Source organism: Chiloscyllium plagiosum, unplaced genomic scaffold (assembly GCF_004010195.1).
Source record: "Chiloscyllium plagiosum isolate BGI_BamShark_2017 unplaced genomic scaffold, ASM401019v2 scaf_11386, whole genome shotgun sequence".
NCBI classification, from domain to species: Eukaryota; Metazoa; Chordata; class Chondrichthyes; order Orectolobiformes; family Hemiscylliidae; genus Chiloscyllium; species Chiloscyllium plagiosum.
Window position 1 is genome coordinate 56714 of NW_025215360.1, and position 25740 is coordinate 82453.

General features: G+C 38.9%; 1 protein-coding gene across 1 annotated transcript in view; it reads right to left on the reverse strand.

The window, feature by feature from the left end:
• Positions 1–25740, reverse strand: part of LOC122548308 (BCL-6 corepressor-like) — a gene marked incomplete at its 3' end in the record, with an annotated part of 82376 nt that overhangs the window by 30823 nt on the left and 25813 nt on the right. Inside the window, exon 2 of the mRNA XM_043686834.1 lies at positions 2154–2281. Coding sequence (XP_043542769.1) covers positions 2154–2239 — 86 coding nt within the window. The remainder of the gene's footprint in view (positions 1–2153; positions 2282–25740) is intronic.

Here is a 25740-nt window from a genome sequence, read left to right on the forward strand (position 1 = left end):
TTCATCAAAAACTGACAGAAGTAAAGATGTTGGTGATTAAAAATATAACAATAGTATAGAAACTACATGGTACATATATTAGTCTGCACGATGGTGATACATAGTCCCTACAACTCATGTCTGGATCAATGTAGCTTAGAGACTGGGCAGATCCTACTCATTTGCGGAAACAATTTTGGCACAAATGGAATAAAACATATCACATATGAAAGCATATGGTAAACTGTTTGCACTAAAAGTGTTTCATTTTTATATGTTTAATTTATTTAACACTACAATCGTAATTTCCTTCACATATCAAATAATGGCGAAAAATCCACCAGCAGTTGTCCACCAGTAGCACAAAGTAATTTCAGGATATATCTAAACTAGACTGTGCCAAACTAGCTTCACAAATTACATGCTAGGTGATTACAATCAAAGTCTTGTAGATATGTTCTCAAGCAAAATGTAAATCTCTTAGAGATTCTATCAACTCTTAATGAGATTGAAATAAATTATGCTTGTCAAGTTAGAATTTCTTATCATCTTAGCACTTTGCCTGAACCTTTTGCACAATTCATCTGCGCTGAAGAGGAATTCCTCAATATATGATAGTCAGCATGCAAATCAGCTGAATGCAAAAAACAAAGCCAAATTTCTACAGATTCTTATCTAAAACTTTGCTCTTCATTCACAAGCAGTTGTTGCTTCATTCCAACAAACAACTAAATAAAACCATTTTTACAAATGTTATTAATTCAGGTTTGAAGAGAAAGCTAATCATGTAATCCTACACTATAAACTAAGATGTCTAAGCATGAAATTTAGTTAACACTCTTCTATTTTATGCAAGTAAACAAAATCAATTGTGTGTGTGTGTGTAGGAGTTGCAGTTATAGCAAATATTGTGGGAACTTTGTGGTAATAACGATAACTACACCCTTCTTTGATAACAAGGACTTGTCGCAGATGAGTCCGTGTCTTAATGGCCAGAGCTTAGCAATCACCGGCAAAGTAATGCCACACATTGCTGACCTTGAAGTCAATTTCCCATTAAGATCTATCATGTTCTGTGGCATAGATTTCACTTCTCCCAGGCCTCATTTCATCTGGCACAAGCCACAAGGATCTCTGACATCAAATAACAGTGAGTTTCTCAAACAGGAACCACAGAAGAATTTTTTAGGTAGCAAACCAGGAAGGTATATGCAATATGAAGATTGGTGCTTTTCATAAGGAATGGATTGTTTTCTTTACTCATTTGTGGGATGCATGTTGTTAACTAGGTCAGCTTTTCTTGCCAATTCCTAACTGCCTTGCAAAGGTGTTGGTGGATAACACAAAAACATGTAATTTAGGTACGTGCTGAAATATCAAACTTTTCAATTAAAAAAATTTAAATTTTATTAAATTTTTAGCATGGAATGTAAAGATTTGCAATCCACAAATAAAATTAATTTTTCAGGATCAGAAGGTTGCTTAGCCAGAATTATGTGCAGTTTTTAGATTAGATTCGATTCCCTACAGCATGGAAACAGGCCCTTCAGCCCAACAAGTCCACACCGACCGTCCGAAGAGCAACCCACCCAATCCCATTCCCCTATATTTACACCTGACTAATGCACCTAGTACTACAGGCAATTTAGCATGGCCAATTCACCTAACTTGCACATCTTTGGAATGTGGGAGGAAACCAGAGCACCTGGAGGAAACCTACGCAGACACAGGGAGAATGTGCAAACTCCACACAGACAGCTGCCTGAAGCAGGAATTGAACCCAGGTCCCTGGTGCTGTGAGGCAGCAGTGCTAACCACTGAGCCACCGTGCCACCTGTTAATGAACAACTTACACCTGAGCCTAAGTGAATCTACTTAAGGCTTTTGTATTGAGAATAATAATAGTGTAAGAAGCAAAACATCACACAAATTCAGTGATGTTTGATTGATTATCACGTACATGGACTTCAACTGCACACCATGTGGATACACATGGAATCACAGAGTAACATCTGCATTTCTTTATTTAACCACACATATATGGACACTAAAAGTATTATCAATTCCACAAAGTAATAACAGCAAATGTGGTCAGATTCACGATCATTACAATGCAAAATTCAGGCCAAAATGTAGTTTTACTTAGAGTCATATAAAAATGTAACTCATCTTACCCATCTTCATTAATTCCACACATACGGACCCGATCAGTACTCATCCAGCTGTGAAGATTGCCATACAGGGGTGTCGCAGACAGCATGGCGTCTTTTTGATTGATGCCTCCCTTCTCCGCAATTTTATTCTTCAATAAAAAAATTTTTTTTTTAAATGTATAAATCTATATCAAACACCCTTATTTAATGTATATATACAACTTAAAATATTTCCATTGTGGTAAATCTATACACCTTTGGAGCACTGTAATAAGTTATGAAATGCTCCAATCGTATTCAATTACATTCACAATTTCAGACTAGAAAAGTTAAAAAGTTATAAAATATTAGTAAGTCAGGATTAAAACAATAATAACCAATAACAGATCCTTGTACCATTACAATAGAAATGATAAATAACGCAGGTTATTGTATGTTCAGAGTCCTTAGAACGAAGTTCCAATACTAATGATCACAGACCTCAAACAGCAATGTTTTCATTTGTGTAAAATAAGTCATCATTAATTATCTTTTAACCTACAAAAATCCATATTACAGTTCCCAGTCAATATCATGTTAAATTCTTTCACAGGAATGTGATAAGGAATGCATTCACAAGTACATATTATAGCTTTCCCACAAGCCAGCATCAGATGCACACAATCATTCAAACTGTGCACTCATGCTCGTCACCACATGTGTGGCAATAACCATCATACTTCCTCTCTGCTGAAGCAAAGGAAGCAGCTTGCTAAAGTTCACTACACACATACACCCTAATTTCAGATGTTAAATATATTTGTTCTAATCACATATATGAAAACAAAACATATCATATAATGAGTACAAAGCTAATAATTTGTGAAATTAAGAGTATTATTCAATAAAAACTTAATCAAGCATGATTTATGCAATATTGTCACATTTCAGAAACAGTAGTCAATGACCTCATTGCATGATTCCCAGAATAGATTTTTTGTAGATTTCGCCCACAGCCACCAGCATGTTGTAGAGCAATTGTAATGAGTAACTCCTGTTGATTTTTATACTCCTTGAGCTGGAAACCTCAAGTCTTTTCTTAATCTTGAGGTTGTTGAGTTCATTGTCATTTCGCTAAGAATTGTATAGTCAGCAAAAGCCTAGGATCCAACATGAAGCCCTTATATGCTCACATGAATGTTCCAAAGACAGAATAACAGGACTTCCAACATTTCTAAAATTCACATCTCGAGGTGGTGAAATTAGAAGTAATAAGCCATAAAAGGGATGAAACCTGGGACCTTACTGAACATATAGCTGAGATTTACAATAAATAGTGTTCTTACAACACCAGACTTTGGAGAAGTCATTTTTTTCCAAATTAAGAGCTAGAAAGAATTATGACTTCAGAGAAACAATCTTCTATTTTAGCAACTTGAGCAGACTTTTTGAATCCTTTGAAGGATGTCAAGTAAAATGTTGTGACTATGTTAAATCTGCTCTGGACATGTTTATCCCATTGATGACAGCTTTTCACCCTTGCACTTGAAAAGCTTTTCCCAGAGAGTATGATAGTATCACCGATAAAGCAAATGCTATGACATTGCTCCTGACAAAATTTTACATTAATCACAATATTCTGACCATGGACAACCATTCTGCAGTAGATGTTTTAAACATAATGCAAATGCAAATTTCTGAACATAGGTCATAGAGTTTTTACAGCATGGAAACAGGTCCTTTTGGGCCATCTTGTCCATGCTGGTCAAACTCTCACCTGTTCTAATCTCATTTTCCAGCACCTGGTCTGTAGTCTTGTATGTTATGATGTTTCAAGTGTTCATCTAAATAGTTTTAAGTAGCTTGAGGACTCCTGCCTCGACCATCCTTTTAGGCAATGAATTCCAGATACCCACAAACATTTTTTCCTCAAACCCTCCTATCAATAAATTTTGTCACTGCTGAGGATATGAGTCAACAATTAAATAATTGCAATCTTGGGTTAAAAATCAAGACCTCAAATGCTCAAAGGACTTTTAAACTGCATAACCTTTGCTCTTCTTGTCTGCGGAGAAAGTGAGGTCTGCAGATGCTGGAGATCAGAGCTGAAAATGTGTTGCTGGAAAAGCGCAGCAGATCAGGCAGCATCCAGGGAACAGGAGAATCGACGTTTCGGGCATAAGCCCTTCTTCAGGAAGGGCTTCTTCTTGTCTGCAGTAGACAGCCTGTGTTATTAAAGCTATTCATATTTATTATGATTTTCAGGATTAGCAAGTAATAGAATTTCTCTTTCTTTCACTCAAGAAAACCTTGTAAGTGGATCCTTAATTAGAACTAGTATTCCATTTAAATTGAAGTGTGATAGCTGTAGACTTAAGAGAATAAAACTATTTGCTGCAATCGACTGAGAGGAGCTAAATTACCACTCCTCACCAGCTCTTTGGTGTATTTACAAAAGTACCAATATTTAAAAGTTTGATTGAACTACATCACAATACATATAACGTCACTGTAACAGGAATTACATGGTTCCTTTCCCTCGTGAAAAAAATGGCTTAGTAAACACTTCTTAAGCAAACCGGACAGCATTTTAAAAATCAGTGAGTTTACAGAAAGGAAGTGAACAAAAATGTTTAGTCACCTCTACTTTTGTAATTATTTTTCACTCTTCTATAGTGCTAAAATTAAATATATTTGAACAGTTTTCACAACACCCTACATCTCCAAGTTATATTTATTTATCCGACAACAAATTACATAGGAATGCAGTCATTATTTCTTTTCTGCAAGCATGTGTTATTTTATACATAGCAAGCTCCTACAAAAAATATCAAGTGACCAATTAATTTGGTTTTTGGGATTGAGGAAGGAGCAATAACCAGGACAACAGGAAAATATCTATTCCTCTTCACACAGTGCTATAAAATCCTCTAGCATCCAACTTGAACAGGAATATGAAGCATTACTAGCTAAGTTCTGTTGTGCCATCCAATGTTGTGCCTCATCCTTTTGTCGTCAATCTAAGGCAAAGATAATACCAGGTGATTTGCTTCAAAGGTTTATAATGGTGCCCCACTAATGGCTAATCAATGTCAAGTACACAATAAAGCTACATAGCAGTGGTTTTACCAGGAATAAAAATTTGGGAGTGTCTCAACTTAGGGCAGATGGGTTACGCTCTGACTATTTGATTCGTCCAATTAATCATTGCTGTAGAACATTCTGAAAGCTCCTATTGCTGGCAGGGATGGGTGGAAATAAGTTGACTGGTGCACATTGCTGGATTTTTTTTCTTTCATGCAATGTGGGCATTGTTGTCTCATTGCACTTTGTACCACAGGCAGTTTGAAAAACAGAATCAGTGCTAAACAAAAAAAAACTGCAGATGCTGGAAATCAGAAACAAAATCAGAAATTGCTGGAAAAACTCAGCAGGTCTGGCAGCATCTGTGGAGAGAAAGGAGAATTAATGTTTTGGGTCCAGTGACCCTTCTTCAGAACAGGATCAATGCTGTCACTTCCCCTGTCACAGCAAACATGTGACCTCTCTCACCAAATTGACAGACTTTAAATAATAAGAACGAAGCAACAGGTCATTAACATTATTTCCCCAGATGTAGCTTTGATCATTGTGCAGCTATATAGAGAGAACTAGCGATTTGGATACAGAACTGGCTTGAAGGTAGAAGACCGAGGATGATGATGAAGGTTTGCTTTTCAGACTGGAGGCCTGTGACGAGTGGAGTGCCACAAGATTGGTGATGGGTCCATTGCTTTTTGTCATTTACATAAATGATTTGGAGGTGAACATAGGAGGTATAGTTAGTAAGTTTGCAGATGACACCAAAATTGGAGGTGGAGTGGACCCCAAAGAAGGTTATCTTAGAGTACAACGGGATCTTGATCAAATGGGCCATTAGGCTGAGGAGTGACAGATGGCATTTAATTTAGATAAATGTGAGGTCCTGCATTTTGGAAAGTCAAATCAGGGCAGGACTTATATATTTAGTGGTAAGTTCCTGGGGAGTGTTTCTGAACAAAGAGACCTTGAAATGCAGGTTCATAGTCCCTTGAAAGTGGAGTCGCAGGTAGATAGGATAGTGAAGGCGGCGTTAGTATGCTTTCCTTTATTGGTCAGAACATTGAGTACAGGAGTTGAGAGGTCATATTGTGGCTGTACATGACATTGGGTTAGGACACTGTTGGAATATTGTGTGCAATTCTGGTCTCCTTCCTATCGGAAGAATGTTGTGAAATTGAAAGGGTTCAGAAAAGATTTACAAGGATGTTGCCATTGTTGGATGATTTGAGCTATAGGGAGAGGCTGAATAGGCTGGGCTGTTTTCCCTGGAGCGTCGGAAGTTGAGGAATGATCTTATAGAGGTTTATAAGATCATGAGGGGCATGGATAGGATAAATACACACAGTCTTTTCCCTGGGGGTGGGGGAGTCCAGAACTAGAGCGCATAGGCTTAGGGTGAGAGGGGAAAGATTTAAAAAAGGACCTAAGGGACAACTTTTCACGTAGATAGTGGCGTGTGTATGGAATGAGCTGCCAGAGGAGGTGGTGGAGTCTAGTACAATTACAACATTCAAAAGGCATTTGGATGGGTGCATGACAAGGAAGGGTTTAGAGGGATATGGGCTGAAAATGTGTTGCTGAAAAAGCGCAGCAGGTCAGGCAGCATCCAGGGAACAGGAGAATCGACGGGCTTATGCCCAAAAGGTCGATTCTCCTGTTCCCTGGATGGTGCCTGACCTGCTGTGCTTTTCCAGCAACACATTTTCAGCTCTGATCTCCAGCATCTGCAGACCTCACTTTCTCCTTAGAGGGATATGGTCCAAGTGCTGGCAAATGGGACTAGATTAGGTTAGGATATATGGTCGGCATGGACGGGGAAGGGCTTATGCCCAAAACGTCGATTCTCCTGTTCCTTCGATGCTGCCTGACCTGCTGTGCTTTCCCAGCAACACATTTTTGAGCTCTGATCTCCAGCATCTGCAGTCTTCACTTTCTCCGGGTTGGACCTAAGGGTTTATTTCCATACTGTACATCTCTGTATCTGTACGACTCTATTTAAAATTATCTTTCACCCAAGCTCAAATTTGAGTGGGCCAAGGCTATGGTAAGCCATCCATAGTTATGTCCTTGCAATATAAAACTGTAACACCTCTACTATTGATCATTGGTATTTTTTATATATTAGTTGCAACATCCTGGTTCAAAGATGGATAAGTTATAATTATGAATGAGCAGCTCACTGGATGCATTAAGCAAGAACCAAAAAATGGCTTGGCCAGGATGCTTCAGTGTAGGGGAGCCTGGCAGCCCTCATCGTTAAATGAATAATAAGTAGCCGGTGTGAAGTACAGAGTGACCACTGTCTGACATTATGGGTGGGATTTTCCTTTCTTTGTTCGGTGTTGAACTGGGTGTCTTTAATAGATCCTTCTGCCCCACCAATGAAAGCATGTTCCGATTTGGCAATTAAGTCTTAAATGGAAACATAACAGGTCCCATAACCGAGAATTCCACCCTGCCTGAAGTGGCCAACCATTGTGAGTGACAGTCCCTGAGATCTGCAGGAAAGTTGGAGATACAGGGAGCTCAGTGGCAACTCCAGAGTCTTTCAGCAACCATGCTCCTGCACCCTATCTTCAATCCTCATCCATGCCTGCAATTCACAGATTGGGACAAACGGAGCCTAGTCCCCCACACCCAGCCAGAAGACCTGTTTTCCAGTTGAGAAGGCAGCCATTTTCCTCATCTGTCGGCAAGGGTGGGTAATCATGATAGTGGTGGCAGATTTTTTAAGTGGTCATTAATTGACTATTTAAGGCCATACTTACCGGCCAGTCAAGGCAGTTGATCATGCACCCAGTATATCAGAATTTAATTGCTGGAGTAGCTGATATCCCTCTGGTGATAATCCACCCAATTATTTGTTCCTCTACCACCTTCTCCACTATTTCTCAGGAGAAAATCATGTCCCATATTCGAGAGAAGGAGTTGGTACCATCCAAACATATAGATATTTCATGATGCTTTTAGGAAATGCATCCTCCACATATTAGTATGACAGCAAATAAGGACAAGGTTGCCTATATAGGTACCAAGAACAATCTAACTAAGTGGTTATCACCACCACGAGGCACACTGCTGATAATATATGCACCACTATTAGATAAGATTCCATCCTTTTTTTCCTATCTTAACTCTCAACCAGCCTGTGCAGAGCAGACCAGTAGTACAATTTCTCTTTCACTGGCCATTTGGGACCCTCTGCAGCAATTGTGCAAGATATGGTCAGCTGAAATAAAATTGGTACCTGCAACTCAAAAGCAATTTACATGACTCTGAAATCCACCCGTGGCATAAATTGAGACTAACTGCACAACACTGACAAGCAATAGCAATATTGTAGAACGACTTCACGAAACACAGATCTAACAGGGAGGGGTTACTGAACTTGACAGTGCGAGGGAACTGAAAATTTATTTACAATTATTAATCTAGTCTGCTCCAGGAATCTTGTAGTTTAACAGTGCATGGTACTTAAGCTCCTCCACACTGTCAAAGTACCTCTAATTAGCCCCCCCGATGATCCCAACAACATTGATTTCAATTTGTATTGAAATATCAACAGAGATTGACAAACAAGTAAAAATATGTTGAAATAAAACTCTCTGTGACAAATACATCCTCCTTAAAATCAAGTTTTGCACAAACATGAAGTAGTGGTGAAAGAACAAAGTAGACAGATTCTAAATTCTAAAGGAGAAAGTGGGGACTGCAGATCAGAGTCGAGATTCCTGAAGAAGAGCTTATGCCTGAAATGTCAATTCTCCTGCTCCTCGGATGTTGCCTGACCTGCTGTGCTTTTCCTGCACCACATTCCAGATTCTAAATTCTCAGTAAGCCTCTCAGACTTAAAATTCTTCACTCAACAAAATATGAAAATACTCGCTGCGGGTCACATGCATAGCAAATCAAAAAATGTAAACCTGCGTGACAAGGTCCAAGAAGCAAAGCATATTACCTCAGTTCAGTACTTATTCAGTAACAGAATTCCTATGACTTGGCACACAAGTGATAGATTACAACAGAAATTTTTGCCTTCTCTTTCACAAGTAAAATCATGCTTCAAGTTTAGAGTCCCACAGTTTTATTTTGCCTTAAGAGCACTGATTGGCATTAAAGATATTAAATTGAATTAGTTGGTTTTCAGGACAATTTGAAATTTCATTTTCATAGTTACTGCTGGTAAGTTTTCTTTCACATTTATTTAATAAGCTGAATTTACTATGTTACCTGTTTCTCCACAATGGTTTAGGAACCAGTCATTCTCTTTGAATTATTAGAATTCCTTCTGCTGTCACAAGGAGTTGAGGTCAAGACATGCAAACAGGCTCAAAAATATGAAGTGTTGATTGTGAACTATGCACACATTTTCAACTTTTCCACAATGTTGCATATAGCACACATTTATCTCTTAGGAGATATTCCATTGGACGATATAATTTCATCTGTATAAGCTGCAACCTGTTTCTTTAGCCATGATATCTGATCTGACAGGATTGCGATGCTTGTTCCTGTATCAGCTAAAACTGATGACATGGCTCTTGACTTACTTATGTTCTATCAAGTTGGAATTGGACAAATCACTAATCTTTCTTTGGAATGTCACTTGTATTCCTGTTTACCATATTGAGCTCTTTTGAGTGCTCTAAAACTGCACTCTATTTCTGTATTTCTTCTGGAAGGAACCTGAAGTTTTACAGATATAGCATTCTTTTGTCATAACTGGGCACTATTAATGTTCCTAAGGTTTTTTGTTCCAAAGTGATGGTGGTTAGTATCTGCTGAATTGTCTGAACTTTGTTTTGGTTTATCACATCTGTCTGCAGAGTGTTTGCAGTAAAAAGCAGATAGGCTCTGTTAGTCCCCTGTGCCAGTGGTGACTTCCTCCTCTCAGGAGTTGCCTGTGAATCTTCCTATTTATGCTTCCTGCACAATCTGAATAATTTAGATTAGATTATGATTATATTCCCTACAGTATGGAAACAGCCCAATAAGTCCACACCGACCCTCCGAAGAGTAACCCACCCACACCCATTCCCCATATGTACCCCTGACTAATGCACCTAACACTATGGGCAATTTAGCATGGCCAATTCACCTGACCTGCACATCTTTGGATTGTGGGAGGAAACCGGAGCACCCGGAGGAAACCCTCGCAGACACGGGGAGAATGTGCCAACTCCACACAGACAGTCACCCAAGGTGGGAATTGAACCCGGGTCCCTGGTGCTGTGAGGCAGCAGTGCTAACCACTGAGCCACCTGCCGCTAAACTTTCTCCAAAATCAAATCTTTTATGAAAAGTGGTAATAAATCTCATCAATAATGCCAGCAATTCTTACTAATTTTGATTTCAAGCCTCCATAGACATTGTTCTCCATTTATGCAGAGAAGTCATTAATAAAATTACCTATAGATGCCCCAGATGTGGAACTCCTCTATCATGACTTCCTATTTCAAGAATTTTATTTGTTCCCTCATTGAAGTAATTATCAAAAGCTGCTCACATACCTTCAACAGTTTCAGTGCTACCTTTGATATTTTAGCAATTTACATCAGCTGCAGTCAATCCTGTTGAAATCAGTTACTTGTTCAGTTTGAGTTTAGTATGTAGTTTTTAAGTAATTCTATATCTTAAGAACTGTTTTCACTAAGATCTCTAATGCTGTGCTCTGTTTTGATTATCTCTGACATTAAATGCTTCAGGTAACATTTCTTCCTCTTTTGCTTAATGTGGTTATTTATTTTTATTTTATTCAGGTATAAATTTGCAGCACCTTAATCTGTTTGTAATTTGATGGGTTTAAGTTTTTAATCTTACAGCATTTTAATGCTGTTTTAATTCCCTTGGTTTGTAGTCCCTTCAAATTTTTAAAGTCTATTACAACAATACTGTGGTGTTTTCTTCCAATATGCTCTTAAACTCCGTAGTATGGCAAAACTGTAGTGTTTTACATTTCTGCTTTAAGTTCTGCTAAATGGTAATATTGTATCTCTGTACTGCTTACTGGGGGTTTCCTGCCAACATGCAATCAAAATGGTGGTTTCACACCTTTGGACAGAAATGCAAAGTTTTCCTGCCTCCTTCAGCCAGAATGGAGTTTTCCTATTCCTTCATGGGCAAAATGGCCACTTTGCTGCTTTCATTGAATTACTATGTGATTCACATCCCTGTACCAGATTTTCAAATAAACTAGTGTCTGTGGCTTTAAGAAACTTTCTCTCAAATCCATGGTAAAAAGTTTGTATCTCCTAAAGTTATCAAAGTCTTTAAATTCTTCTATCTTCTTCAGATAGACTCTGCCTTGCAAATCTTTGAAATTTTCCTTTTGTCATTATCAACCTGCTCACAATATTCCTGATACTGCAGTTTTTGTTGTAAATTAACTTAATAGTCTTTGACATTTTTTTTAGGAGCTATAACTCACAAGCATGCTTGCTATGGTAACCATGCTCATTGTTAATGATAAGTTCTCCTTTCTTTCCTTCCATCTTTGCTAACCTGCCTTTTTGGCCCATTGCCTGAAGGGATCTTCAACTTTATTCTGCAGCTCCAAAATATTTGCTTCCAAGTCAAACTTTGAATTGAGACTGATCCTGCAGATCCTTCTCTTCCAAGAACTCTAACTGCCAAGTTCGACTTGTCATTTTACTCCTTTCTTATATGAAACTGTGTTTCCTGCATCTCTTAGCAGCTCTAAGATAAAGATCTTAGCCAGAAATTCTGCTTCTGTGATACCATTCCTTCTATGAGCTCAACAGACTCATTCTCTCTAAGCACCTGTAGCAGCTGATTACTGCTTTAAGAAGTCTCAATGTTTCTTAGTGAAAAAAATCATTTTTTTGAAACTTTTTAATGTTTTTTTGTCAACATTGTTCCCTTGAAGTAATTAAGCAACAATCTCAACGCTGATCACCATATCTTACATTATTGTCTTTGGGATACAGAAGTCGAACAGAGAAGGCTTAGAGTCATAGAGATGTCCAGCACGGTCCAACCCGTCCATGCCGACCAAAAATCCGAAATTAATCTAGTCCCATTTGCCAACACTTGGCCCATATCCCTCTAAACCCTTCCTATTTATATACCTATCCAGATGCCTTTTAAATATTGTCACTGTACCAGCCTTGACCACTTCCTCTGGCAGCTCATTCCATATGCGCACCACCCACTGCGTGTAAAAGTTGTCCCTTAGGTCCCTTTTAAATCTTCCCCCACCCCCCCACCCTAAATCTATGCCCTCTAGTTCTGGACACTTCCACCCACCCACCCAGGGAAAAGAGACCCGGGTTCAATTCCCGCCTCAGGCGACTGACTCTGTGGAGTTTGCACGTTCTCCCCGTATCTGCGTGGGTTTCCTCCGGGTGCTCTGGTTTCCTCCCACAGTCCAAAGATGTGCAGGTCAGGTGAATTGGCCATGCTAAATTGCCCTAGTGTTAGGTAAGGGGTAAATGTAGGGGTATGGGTGGGTTGCGCTTCGGCGGGTCGGTGTGGACTTGTTGGGCCGAAGGGCCTGTTTCCACACTGTAATGTAATCTGTAAAAAAAATCTATTTACCCTAATCATGCACCTTATGATTTTATAAGCCTCCATAATGTCACCCCTTGGCCTCCAATGTTTCAGGGAAAACAGCTCCAGCCTATTCAGAATACTGCCTTCTACCTCAAATATACAGACTCTACCACTGAACCACAAGAACCCTAAATCTTCCTTTCTAGATATTTATAAATCAACCTGTTCAGATGTATTATGACACACCTCTATAGAAGGTGGAAATTGAACCTTGATCTTCTGGCTGAAAGGCTGGAATATGGAGACCACAGGAGTCCTAATCCTAATTGAATACATACAGCATGGAAGCAGACCATTAGGCCCTTTGAGTCCACACCAACCCATTGAAGGGCAATTAACCTGACCCACACCTCTCCATTTTATCCCTGCACCTTCCATGGCTAATCCACCTAACCTGCACTTCATTGGATTGTGTGAGGAAACCAGTGCACCTGGAGGAACCCATGCAGAACTGGGAAAGTGCACAAACTCCACACGATTGTTTAATGGTGGAATTGAACCTGGGTCCTCAGCACTGACCACTGAACTACTGTGCCACCCAATATACTATGCATAAAAGAAGATCCTTTAATAACAGTGGTAGAGAATAAACAACTAGTGAGTCTTAGCAAGAAGCAGCACTTGTCTGAATCATAAGATGTACTACTTTATGTCCTCATTAGGCACAATCTACATTTGCTGGTTAAATATAATTACTGAGTCCATTAGTAGCCAGAGATGACACATATGACCCCATCAGGATCTAGAGTTAGATTCCTTGATTTCTCTATCATAAGTGGGATGGCATCATCAGAATGAGTTGAGCCCAGAACAATCTCCAACATTAACTCTTTCAGAACTATTACTTTACACAACAATCTGATGAGGTCAGTTGGCAAATTTATTTTGGCCCTTAGGCTTTAATCTCTGTTGGAATCACACTTACTTAAAATCACTAAAGAATGTCAGCCCCACTATATTCATACTGAAAAGATTTGACCCTGAAAAGATTTCAAAACAGGAATCCTAATCAAATCCCAGTTGGATTTTAGATTGTGTGTTATTGTATAATCTAGAGTTTTAAAAAGTTAACAGTTTATAGCAAGGTTTCATTACAAGGAATCCTGCTGACTGCTAAACAATTAAAGTATATTTGCACATACTTTTAACAGGAACTCCTCTGCAATAAGGATTTTAAAACAATATCCCCTGAAGCAGAATTAACAGTCATTTAAATATAGGATGTTACCTGGCTTTGGTGCTGTATGATTCATATTGTGGACTGCTATTTGCAAATAAAACAGCAGGCAGCAGCATCTTCCATCATATCTATGTAAATTTCAGTACTAGTCATTACAATGAAGAAAATGTAATAACTTAGTCATTGGCTCTGTAATGCTGGATCACTGGTAACCATCCAAACAAAAATAGCATTCAGATATGTAGAAAGTGTCAGATTAGTGCGGTATGAGCAAGCTAGGATAGTGCTGGTCAAGACATCATCTGGTTGCTGCTGTGCTCAGCCACTTCTATTTAACTGGGTACTACAGTACCCAGTACTACACTGCAGATTTACTGTGCTTTTTCATCTTTTACTACTTTTTATGTGAACAATTCCATTTTCTCATTTCAATTATTAATATTTTGAAGTATTTACTAAACATTTCTACATAATTCAGATTTGAAAGGCTGATATTCAGTTGCGAGAATCATAAAATACTTTTAAATGTTCATTACAGATTATGGATGTTTACATGGCAAATCCCTGAAGCAAAGGGCATCTACAATAGTCTATGCACATTCTTGGAGTATAATGAAGAGATCGCATAGGAGAAGTTAAGCAGAGAGGCAATCTTGTATATTGTCATAATAGTTTGTTCAATAGAGACACTGGCTGCGATTGTTTTCAGATTTAAATTAGTCTATGGAAAGTGGCAGATTTATAGGGCTACAGTTTACAAAGTAGATTGCAACAGTTTACAAAATGGTTGAGAGGGAAGATTACAAAAAAAATAAAAAAGGCAAATTTAAAAAAATAAAATGTTTGAAGTATTTTTAGAGCAGTTCAGTGTAATGGAAGTTCACAACAAGCTTCCTTCCCTCCCATCAAAGGAGAATAACTTGCTACTCTTCTCCTAAGTCCCTGCTACCCTCAACATTGAGATCAAAGAAGTGACGGGGTATCAACTGCGGAGAAGATGAGCGTACTCACAACCCAACAGTTTGCATGAAGGTTACACAATTCAATAAAAGTAAGGCTCATATACAAACAATAGCACTAGGCAAAGTATTGGACACTAGGCAAAAGTGGGGACTGCAGATGCTGGAGATTAGAGTCAAGAGTGAAGTACTGGAAAAGCACAGGTCAGGCAGCATCCAAAGAGCAGAAAAATCAATGTTTTGGGCAAAAGCCCTTCATCAGGAAACATCAGGAAGGTATTGGACACTGATATACATCCCAACAAATCACACCTGTAGCAGGAGCAGGCTAAGGGTGAAGAGTCAGAAGAAAATTGAGTAAAGAATATTCGCTAGGTGTTAGGGATTAATATGTACAATCACAGATTTAATCAAAAGAAGGTTCCATCATTAAAATCTTACATGAACAGCAATTCATCTTCTTTCATACTACTTTCAACAGTAATATTAAAGTACAAATGAAGTGCTGTTAGTTCCCCAAGTGGTGTCAAGTGTCACCTGGAGAGGTTTTCCCCCTTCAGTATTAATATAACTCAGCACTAAAGTAGCATCATATACTATTGCCCACTTTGTGGCATGAGCATGCTATGTCATATGTTGTTTCACACAATGCAGTTGTTACAGTTTTTCCAACATTGCAGAAGGCACATAACCAAAATTGCAATTTGATAAACTATGCCAGTTCTTATGCTTCAAATAGAGCACTGTGCAATGTAAAAAGGGAGGATTACAGAAAGCTGGAGGCTAACATGGGAAATCTGTTTCCCATCTGTAGCAGCTCCACACACTATCAGTGAAGGATAGTAACATTACAGTGGGATGTATTTTTAAGTTCATGCAAAAGCACATTGTATGCTCTTGGTAGAATAGTTCTACACAAAACAAAAGGCAACTTTGAAGCTTTATGATGAAACAATATTAATTTTAAATGCAGGGAAAAATAAAAATTGTATCAACTTACGATGGACAGACTCGTGTTAGGTGAAGTTATGATGGTCAAAACAAGCAATTGTCCTGAGATGACATGTGCAGAGGAATTTGATAACCTATGTGCTCTCTGGTTATAGTGACATGACTGAGCTCTTTGGTTTCTAAGCTCCATGAGCTTCTCCTGTTCTAATTACTTCTTCCCTCCCTGCCCCATAAATAGTCACAATCCCTTCTCCCTCATGCATACATCAAAAGTCCCATTAATACATCAATGCTATCAACTTCAATTATTTCATATGGCAGAAATGCCTGCATTCTTAACACTGTGCAAAACTCCTCCCACATTCATTCATTCATTCATTCTTTATTTTTATTCATTCTTGGGACTTGAGTATTACTGACAAGGCCAGCACTGATTATACACTTCTAATGGACCCCTGAGAAGGTGAGTGGTTAGTAATTATTCTACACTTATGCCACTTGTTCTGGGCTCTACCAAAAGTTTCTCCATTAAAGATTCCCAATGTTTACCCTGTGGAATCATTTTATAATTTATAACATATGAGACCACACCATAGCTTTCTTCTATCCAAATAAAAAATAATTTTGTTCCATTGTTCCTGATAGATATACATGCACTTAATTCTCTGAACATCTTTGAGAACATCTGCAATTTCTCCAAACTCATTTTGCTAGCCAAAAGTTAACAAAGTATTTCCAAATGCAACCAACTTTCTATAAAATTCCAGCATTACTCCTTGCTTTTATATTCTATTCCTCTAGAAATAAACCCTAATATTATTATTTTGAACTCTTTCCACTTTACCCAGTTGTGCTATTAGTTTTAGCAATATGTTCCCAGGACTCTTTAGTCCTCAACTCCATCTGATTTCTTATCTTCTCAGGAATAAGTGCATTTTGTATTTCTTCTAGCAAAGAAAACTGTCTTATACCATGCCCCATACAAATTAAGTTGTTCTTTACTCACTTACAGTACAGGCCTGCTTATGCCTGCACATTGTGAAAATCTTCCACATTATTTGTCAAATCTGCAATTTGGAGTTGCCTGAAAATTTTAATGCCTTACAACCAATTTCTCAGTCCTAATTATTTAAACATAAGATAAGCAACATCATGGATCCTGCAGGTTACAAGTTCCCACTTCAAGCAACATTCCATAACTCCAACCCTGTTTTCTAATTTAATCATCTAATTTAGTAGAAGAATACTCATCATTCAAACCTCTCCACCTACTGGTGCTCAATTTCTTCACAGAAATTCAATAAGGTAGGCTATGTTAACCATTCTTTTGAAGTCCATGTTTATATACATTCTTCATATCTAAATCTTTGTCATCTCATCTTTTAGCAAAGGTTCTATTATATTGCTAACTCCTAATGTTGAAACATCTAATTTGCAGTATCCTGGATTAGTCCTAATTCCCTTCAAGTTAGGAAATGAATTTGCTGTCCATTGGTTCTCGGGCACTTTTCTAATAATTATTCATATATAAGTTCATAGTGATTTGGCTGTCTTCTCCTTTCAAATATTTGTCCATAATCTTATTTTGTTCTTTCAATTTTACCATAAACTGTATTCCTGCTATCTTAACCATTTTAACAGCCTTCTTAATGATCCTTACAATACTGAATTCCCCTTTGCTCCTTCGTCAGTGAAAAACTAAGGCAAAGTACGGATTCATTATCAACCAATGCTCCATGCTGACCAGTTTCAAAGGGCCGCATGTTATGTCATTGCCCTCTCTTTAGCTTAAGTCTCCACTAAGTGTGCAATATTTAAAATATTTTTTAAAATACTTTTACATTTTTCAACATGGTCTTTTCATAGTTCCAATGATACTAACCTTGGGCAATGCAATAAGTAGTGATGAGAATAATTATAGATTTCAGGAAGACAGACAGCATTGTGCAATATGCAGAAGCATGGCAAACAAACTTAGATGCAGAGATATTTGAAGTGATACATTTTCGGAGGACTAATATGAAAAGATGTACACCACAAATTGCACCACTTTAAAAAACAGTGAATGAAAATAGAGAATGCTTCAGTGCCTATATATGCAAATCCTTAAACATGGCATAATAAGTTGATAAGATGATTACAAAGGAATGGGTTACAGTGTTTTAGAAACAGTTGAATAGAAACATAAAAGCAAATAAATCATACTAAAACTTTATAAATATCTAGTTATACCACAGCCAGAGTAATGTGGACCAATTTGGTCACTGCATTGCAGGGAAGTTGTAAAAGCCTCTGAGTGGGTACTGAGGAGGTTTACCAGGATTTGCCCAGGGATGTGAGAGTTTAATTACGAAGAAAGGTTGGAGCAGGCTAGGACTGATCTTCTTGGAACAGAAAGGGTTAAGAAGTGACACAAGACAGTTTCAAATGCTGAAAAGTTTTGACAGAGTAGATAGAAGAAAACCACTAATTCACTTTGGTGAGTGAGTAAAAAACAAGAGGTCATAGATTCAAAGAAATTGGCAAAGTATCCAGAGGGGAGATGAGAGTAATGTTTTGACTCAATTGTTCAGGTCTGTAACAACAGTTCCTGAAAGGTAGTAAAACCAATTCCATAAATAATTTTAAAAGGAGTTGGACAAGTGTAAGAAGATGGGACTTTTACAGAGAGTTATGGACAAAAAGCGAGGATGAGAGACCAAACAGGATTGCTCCACCAAAGGACAAGCACAGGCATGTCAGGAATATCCTTTAATTTCTGTGCTGTAAGTTTCTACAATTCTCTCTTGGCATTTTTATCTCTTTCTGTAGTTCATTACATATCATTTTTTCACCCTTTTCTTGTTGATGTTTTGTAAAGGATACTTCCTTTAGATTCAATTTTATATTTGTCTCTCAAATGAATATGGAATCTTATTCCTGTTTGCTTTTAATGTACTTCTCTTGAATACTAACAGCTTCTCTTTTAAATACTCCTCACTATTGTTCCACATCTAAGCATTTGTTTTTCTCTTGGTCACCTCTATCCATACTCCCTCTGATTTTGATTTTTAAAAAAATCTCACAGTAATGTTCAAGAAGCCCATAGCAACAAGCAGCTGCAACCAGAAAAGAGAAGTGTGACAATGAAGTTCAGAAGGTAAGTACATGAAACCAAGAGGATTAGGAAGTACTGCTGGAGGTTGGGGGTGTGTGGGGTGGGGTGCAGAATGCTGTAAAAGATGTCAGTCTCAACTGAAGAGAATGGAAGGCGGCAAGAGGTGATGCCTGCATGAACTGCATGGAGGGAAGTGCCTGAACGTGAACTGGAAATGAGGAAGACTGAGAAGGAAAGCATTTCTGTAAACTGGGGTGTGATAGGTTAATAATACCTCTCTTGTGACAGTACCAAGAATGCAGGGCATTTTAAAATAGTGCTATTAACATTTGAGGAATGAAAAATACTATACATAATCCATATTTCTGCAGAAAAAAAAAGTATTCTTAAGTGTTCGAACATTTGATTGAGCTGCAGCTTACATTATGACAGTCCACAGTCCATTCCCCGTAACTGAATACCATAACACTTTCAATTCTCTCATAATGTAGATGTCACTGCTGGAACTATAATTTATTGTCCATCCCTAATCGCCCTGAATTGACTGGTTTGTTAGCCCACTGCACAGTCAACCTTATGACTGTGGATTTGGAGTCACAGGTAAGCCAGACTATATAAAAGGTGGCAGATTTTCTTCTCTAAGAATTTATTGATTCAGTTAGGATTTTATGACAATCAACAATAGATTCCTGATATTATTACTGTAGCACCATCCCCTCCATGTAAACATAACATGAGGCTCTTTGAAACTGGTCAGCTTTTCCTCCTTTACTTGGTTGTCAAGAAGGCTGCTGAACTCAGCTGTTGCTCATACCCAAACTGCTGCTTTATTCTGCAATTGGGACTTTCCTCTGATTCTGCTAATGGGACTTTCTGGTCACGATTAATCAGGAATTCCTGTCAGCAGAACAGTATCTAATATCGGATTGAAGCACAATCAGGCATTGTTGCCAAGACGGGCAGTGATGGGCACATCATGGTAGCATAATTAAATTTATTGGGGAATAACGAAGGGGCAGAAGGTAGAGTTTGACTTTGTAAATTAGAGAGGGAAGTGGAAGGGAATAATTGCCCTTGAGAAGAAAGCAGAACTATTGTGGAAGTAACTTTTGGGTAAATAAGAATTTTCCATGTACTTGTTTTCAGTTTTTAAAACAAATCCTCCTAGTCGCAAGCATCTAAGGACTATTTAAAATAGTCCATTTTATTAGAGGGTGAAATATTTTTCAGGGAAAGACATCATCAGATCTGTTTTGGATAAATGTGCTGTATGGGCAAAGCATTGAAACTGTGCATAAATTCAAATTTTATGTTCAGGTCTTCATAATTCACCACAATTCTGAGCTAGATGAAATGCAGGGACACAGGGTAGGAGCATGGCAAAGTAGTCAGGATGGAAAATGAAGTATTTGGGTGAAGCAAGCAAATTTTTTTAGCAGTCCATGTTTGATATTACAGAAACACACTACAAACTTGCATATAATTTCATTAAATGTGACACCACACTATTAGACCATAAGACATGGAAGCAGAAGGAGGTAATTCAGCCCATCCAATCTACTCCTTCATTTAATGAGATCATGGCTGATCGGACAATCCTCATGCTACTTTTCCTTATAATTCTGAATTGCTTACTGAATAAAAATCTGCCTCAGCCTTGACAGTTCTCTGAAAGAAGAGATTCCTCCTTGTCTTGGTCTTAAGTGTATAACCCTTTGTCTGAGATTATGTCTTCCAGTCCTAGACTCTCTCACAATGGGAAAAAACCTCTTTGCATCTACCCTGTCAAATCCCCTAAGAATCTCATGCGTTTCAATAAGGTCACATCCAATGAGTGCAGACTAAACCTCTCCTTATAAGGCAGTTCGTCCATACCAAGTATCAGCCTAGTGAACCTTCTCAGCATTGCTTCTAATGCTTGTATATCCTTCATTAGGTAAGGGTCCCAAAATAGTTCACATTATTCCAGCAGTGGTCTGACTAGTGCCTTGTGTACCTTCAGCAAAACTTGCCTACTTCTTTACTCTATTTCCTTTGAAATAAAAGCCAAAAATCCATTTGCCTCCCTCAACACCCACTGAACTTAGATATTAGCTTTTTATGATTCATGAAAAAAAGGTTTCCTAAATCCCTCTGCTCTTTGGCTTCCTGTAGTCTTTCTCCATTTATAGATATCAAGCTCCTCTATTCCTCCTGCTAAGTGCATAACCTCACATTTCCCTATTACATCTGCCAATTCTTCTGCCCACTCAAAAGACAATCCTGTCCACAGCTCTCTGTAGACTTGGTGTCATCCTCACCAATTGCCTTCTCACTTATTTTGTGTTGTCCACAAGCATAGCAAGAGTAGATTCACTTTCATCATCCAAGTCATTAATATGTTTTGCAAATAACTACGTTCCAGCAATAATCACTGTGGCAGCTCACAGGTTTGGAAGGTGTCATCAACAGTGCTATCAAGCAGCATCGGCTCAGTGACACCCAGTTTGGGTTCCGCCAGCAGCACTCTGCTCCTGACCTCATTACAACCTTGGTTCAAACATGGACAAAACAGCTGAATTCCAAAGGTGAGGTGAGAATGACAGCCCTTCACATTAAGGCTGCATTCGACCGAGTGTGGCATCTAGTAGCCAAAGCAAAACTGGAATCAATGGGTATCGGGGCAAACTCTCCAATGGAATCATACCTGACACATAGTAAGATGGCCATAGTTGCTGGAGGTCAGTCATCTCAGCTCCAGGATATCTGTGCAGGAGTTCCTCAAGGTAGTGTCCTCGGCCCAGCCATCTCCAGAAGCTTCATCAATGACTCCCTCCATCATGTGGTCAGAGAGGCAATGTTCGCTAATGATATGAATTGTACTGAACATTGTACTGAGTCGTCAGATACTGAGGCAATCCATGTTCAAATGCAACAAGATCCAGGCTTGGATTGACAAGGGGTAAGTAACATTTGCATCACACAAATGCCAGCTATGACCATCCCCAATAAGAGACAATCTAAGCATAGCCTCTTGATATTCAATAATGTTACCATCACTAAATCCTCCACAATCAACATCCTGTGGGTTATCATTGACCAGAAACTCAAGTTAAAATGCTGCCTATGTCCCAGCTCCGTGTTTTAATTAGCCAATCCTGCAATCATGCTAATATACTACCTCCAACACCATGGGCTCTTATCTTAAGTAATCTAGTGTGAGGTACCTTATCAAAGACCTTCTGGAAATCCAAATATGTGTTACGTTCACTGCTTCCCTTTTATCTATCCTGCTTGTAGCCTCCTTAAAGAATTTGAGCAAATTTGTCAGGCACAATGTGTCTGGACTCACCACATAAACTCCGTGGCTACAAGAGCAGGTCAGAGGCTAGGAATATTGTGGCAGGTATCTCACTGCTTGACTCCCTAAAGTCTGTCCACCATCTACAAGGCACAAGTCGGGATGAGTGCAACTCCAACAACACTCAAGAAGCTTGACACCATCCAAGGCAAAGCAGCCCACTTGATTGGTACTATATCCAAAAGCATCCATTACTTCCATCGCCGACAATCCGTAGCAGCAGTGCCTACTATCTATGAGGTGCACTATAGAAATTCACCAAAGATCCTCAGACACCACCTTCCAAACCCATGACCACTTCTATCTAGAAGGACAAGAACAGCAGGTACATGGGAAGACTACCAACATCAAGTTCGCCTCCAAGCCACTCACCACCATGACTTGGAAATATATCACTATTCCTACAGTATCATTGGGGCAAAATCTTGGAATTCTCTCCCTAATGACATAGTAGGTCATCCACAGCACGTGGACTGCTGCAGTTCAAGGTAGCAGCTCACAACTACCTTCTCAAAGGCAACTAGGGATGGGCAATAAATGCTAACTAACCAGCAACACCCACTTCTCACAAATGATTTTTGAAAAAATTATTTTGCAATAGATGCTAACATTTTCCCAATAACACACATTAAGCTAACTGGCCTGTAAGTTACCTGCATTTTGACTCCTTCATTTTTGAAATAAAAGAATTGTCTGTTTCCAATACTCTAGGCTTTCTCCAGAATCTCAAGATTGCCAGAAGATTACTAGCAGTACATCCACTATGTCAGTAGTTACATACTTCAGTGTCCGAGAATGCATCACATCGGGTCCGGGGACTTATTGGTCTTTTGCTTCCATTAATTTCCTTGGCACTTTTCCTGCAATGATAGTTATTGTACTTATTTCCATTCCTTCTTATGTCCCTTGATTATTCACTCATTTTTGAATCCTGTCTAATCTTTAATCCAACTTTCTACCGTGAAGACTGATATGAAATATTTATTCAACTCTTCTGCCATTTCCTGGTTCTCCATTAATATTTTCCAAGTCTCACTTTCTAAGGGGCTCACATTCACTTTAGTTTCTCTCTTCCTTTTTATATATTGAGAGAATGCAGATGTGCATTCAGACACCATACAGAAACAATATAATAGCACTCTTCAGGAACATTAGCATTTTGTAACTTTTGTCAAAGGGCAAAGTTGGTGTACATTCAAATTTTTAAAAAGGGATATCAGAACTTATACTAATGTGTGACATAAGTTGTTTTGTAGATCTCCTGCCTCCAATTGAAATATATGCTGAATTCAACATTATACAGATGTTTCTTTTCCAGTTGGCTATAAAAATGGAAAATCCCTTTGAAGCTGGATCTTAAAGCAATTATGTTTTTACAATGCTATTTTCACCTTCCACAGAATCACAGATTGTGTGTGTTTTATGTCAAACTCCATTCAGACAGCATCATAACGATGCCAATTTCAATACTGCTGCACCATCTGTATTATATCTAAAGTAATATGAATACAGATGTTTTACGTATTTCCCACTAGCTCTTTATTTAAATATTTAACAGACACCTATATCCAAGGATGTCCTATACTGCATATTGCACTTCTCATACACAAGAGGTATTCCAGCATAAGATCAGAAGTGATGATATTTGGGCAGGAGCTTGGTGAACCAGGACACTCAATTTTTTTTTCCCCTCAGGACATTGACCCTTATCTGGGGACTGTTGTGTAAAATGGAAGGGTATGGGCACCCCATCCTGATGGATACTTTGAAGTTTTTCTTAAATTATGAATGATAGTAGAACACTTCCATTCACTTATCAAACATAGCTAATAAAACTAGAAATGATGCGGCTTTGGCTAATTGTAAGCAAAGATCTGACAAGTAAAGGTCAAAATGTTACTGTGGTTATCATCTTGTGACACATGTCTTGAAATCTCCCATCCTAGGGAAAATGACAACTACCATTAACTCTATCTATATCCCGCATTATTTTATAAACTTTTATCATCAGGTCACCTCGCTACCTCCCACGCTCCAATGAAATAAAGTCCCAGCCTACCTTTATAACCCAAACTCTTCCATATCTGGCAACATCCTGGTGAGTCTCTTCAGACTCCTCTCCAGCTTACGAATATCTTCCCTATAATTGAGCGACCAGAATTGGACACAGTATTCCAGAAGAGACCTCAACGCCCTGTACAATCTCAACATGATTTCCCAACTCCTCCATTCAAAGGACAGAGCAATGAAGGCAGACATAACAAACACCTTTTAACCACCCTGTTTATGTGATGCAAACTTCAAACAATTAGGCACCTGTACCCCTAGGTCCCTCTGTTCTACAACACCACACAAGGCCCTAACATTAATTGTATAAGTCCTGCCCCTGTTTGTTATACCAAAATGCAATACCTCGCATTTATCCAGATTGAGCTTCATCTGCCATTTTTCAGCCCATTGACCCATTTGATGAAGATCTTTTTGTAATCTTAGAAAAGCTGCTTTCAATACAACACAGCGGCGTTTAAACCCACGACTTATTTTTTTAGCCCTGGTCAATTATATCACCAACGTTACACGAAACAATAAATGTTTCATATTCCTCCCTCAGTGATGTCATTATTTTGAAGGAGAAGCTATTGTCAACACTGGACAGAATGTGAAGGACGGTTATTTTCTAGGGTCGGAAGTTAGATGCGGATTTTCTTTTTAAAAATCTACACATCTAGAGAGTGGTTAGATTGTGGGAAAAAAATGCACGAACATACAGCGTTCACATTCATATACTGTATGCTCACCATCAGAAACTCAAACCGTTTGCCGTAAACGGTTAAATGAAGTTAAAAAGTGCGACTTCAGTTTTGACAAGATATCCTTTTATTCTCCAGTGGAGACTCCGACTGTTTAGCAGATTTTCATAAAAGGTCAGAAAAGTTGATTTCGAGCCCTGATTCGATTAAGTCTGAGGTCGCTCAAGCGCCTTGCGAGTATTTGTCGACGGTTTTGTGTGTGTGTGTGGGGGGGGGGGGGGTTCAGGGAGCGATGCAGCCCATGGCCACGTGATGAGGTTATCGTGCTGATCTCCAGGGGGTACAAGCTCGTTAGGATTAACTGGGATCGTGCCGCTCCCCCAGGGCATTTAGCAGAGGCGACTCGCGTCTCCAGATAAAGCGTTGCCTTCGCCGGTAGCACACCACTTCCAGAGACAGGGCACAGGCAGAATTAGGCACGGAAAGCGACAGAGAAAAGAAACAGGCACGCAGATAAGCGATATAAAAAACGCGGAGACAGCAGAGAGATAGAGGAGGCCGAGGATACCGAGAGAGGAATGGGGGGCGGGCGGGGGTGCTGGAAAGTAGACAAAGGCGAGAGAGAAGAGCAAGAGGGAGGGGTGAGGAAAGCATCGGCACCAGAGAAAATCAAAGGGGTGGAGGGTATTGGAATCAGAG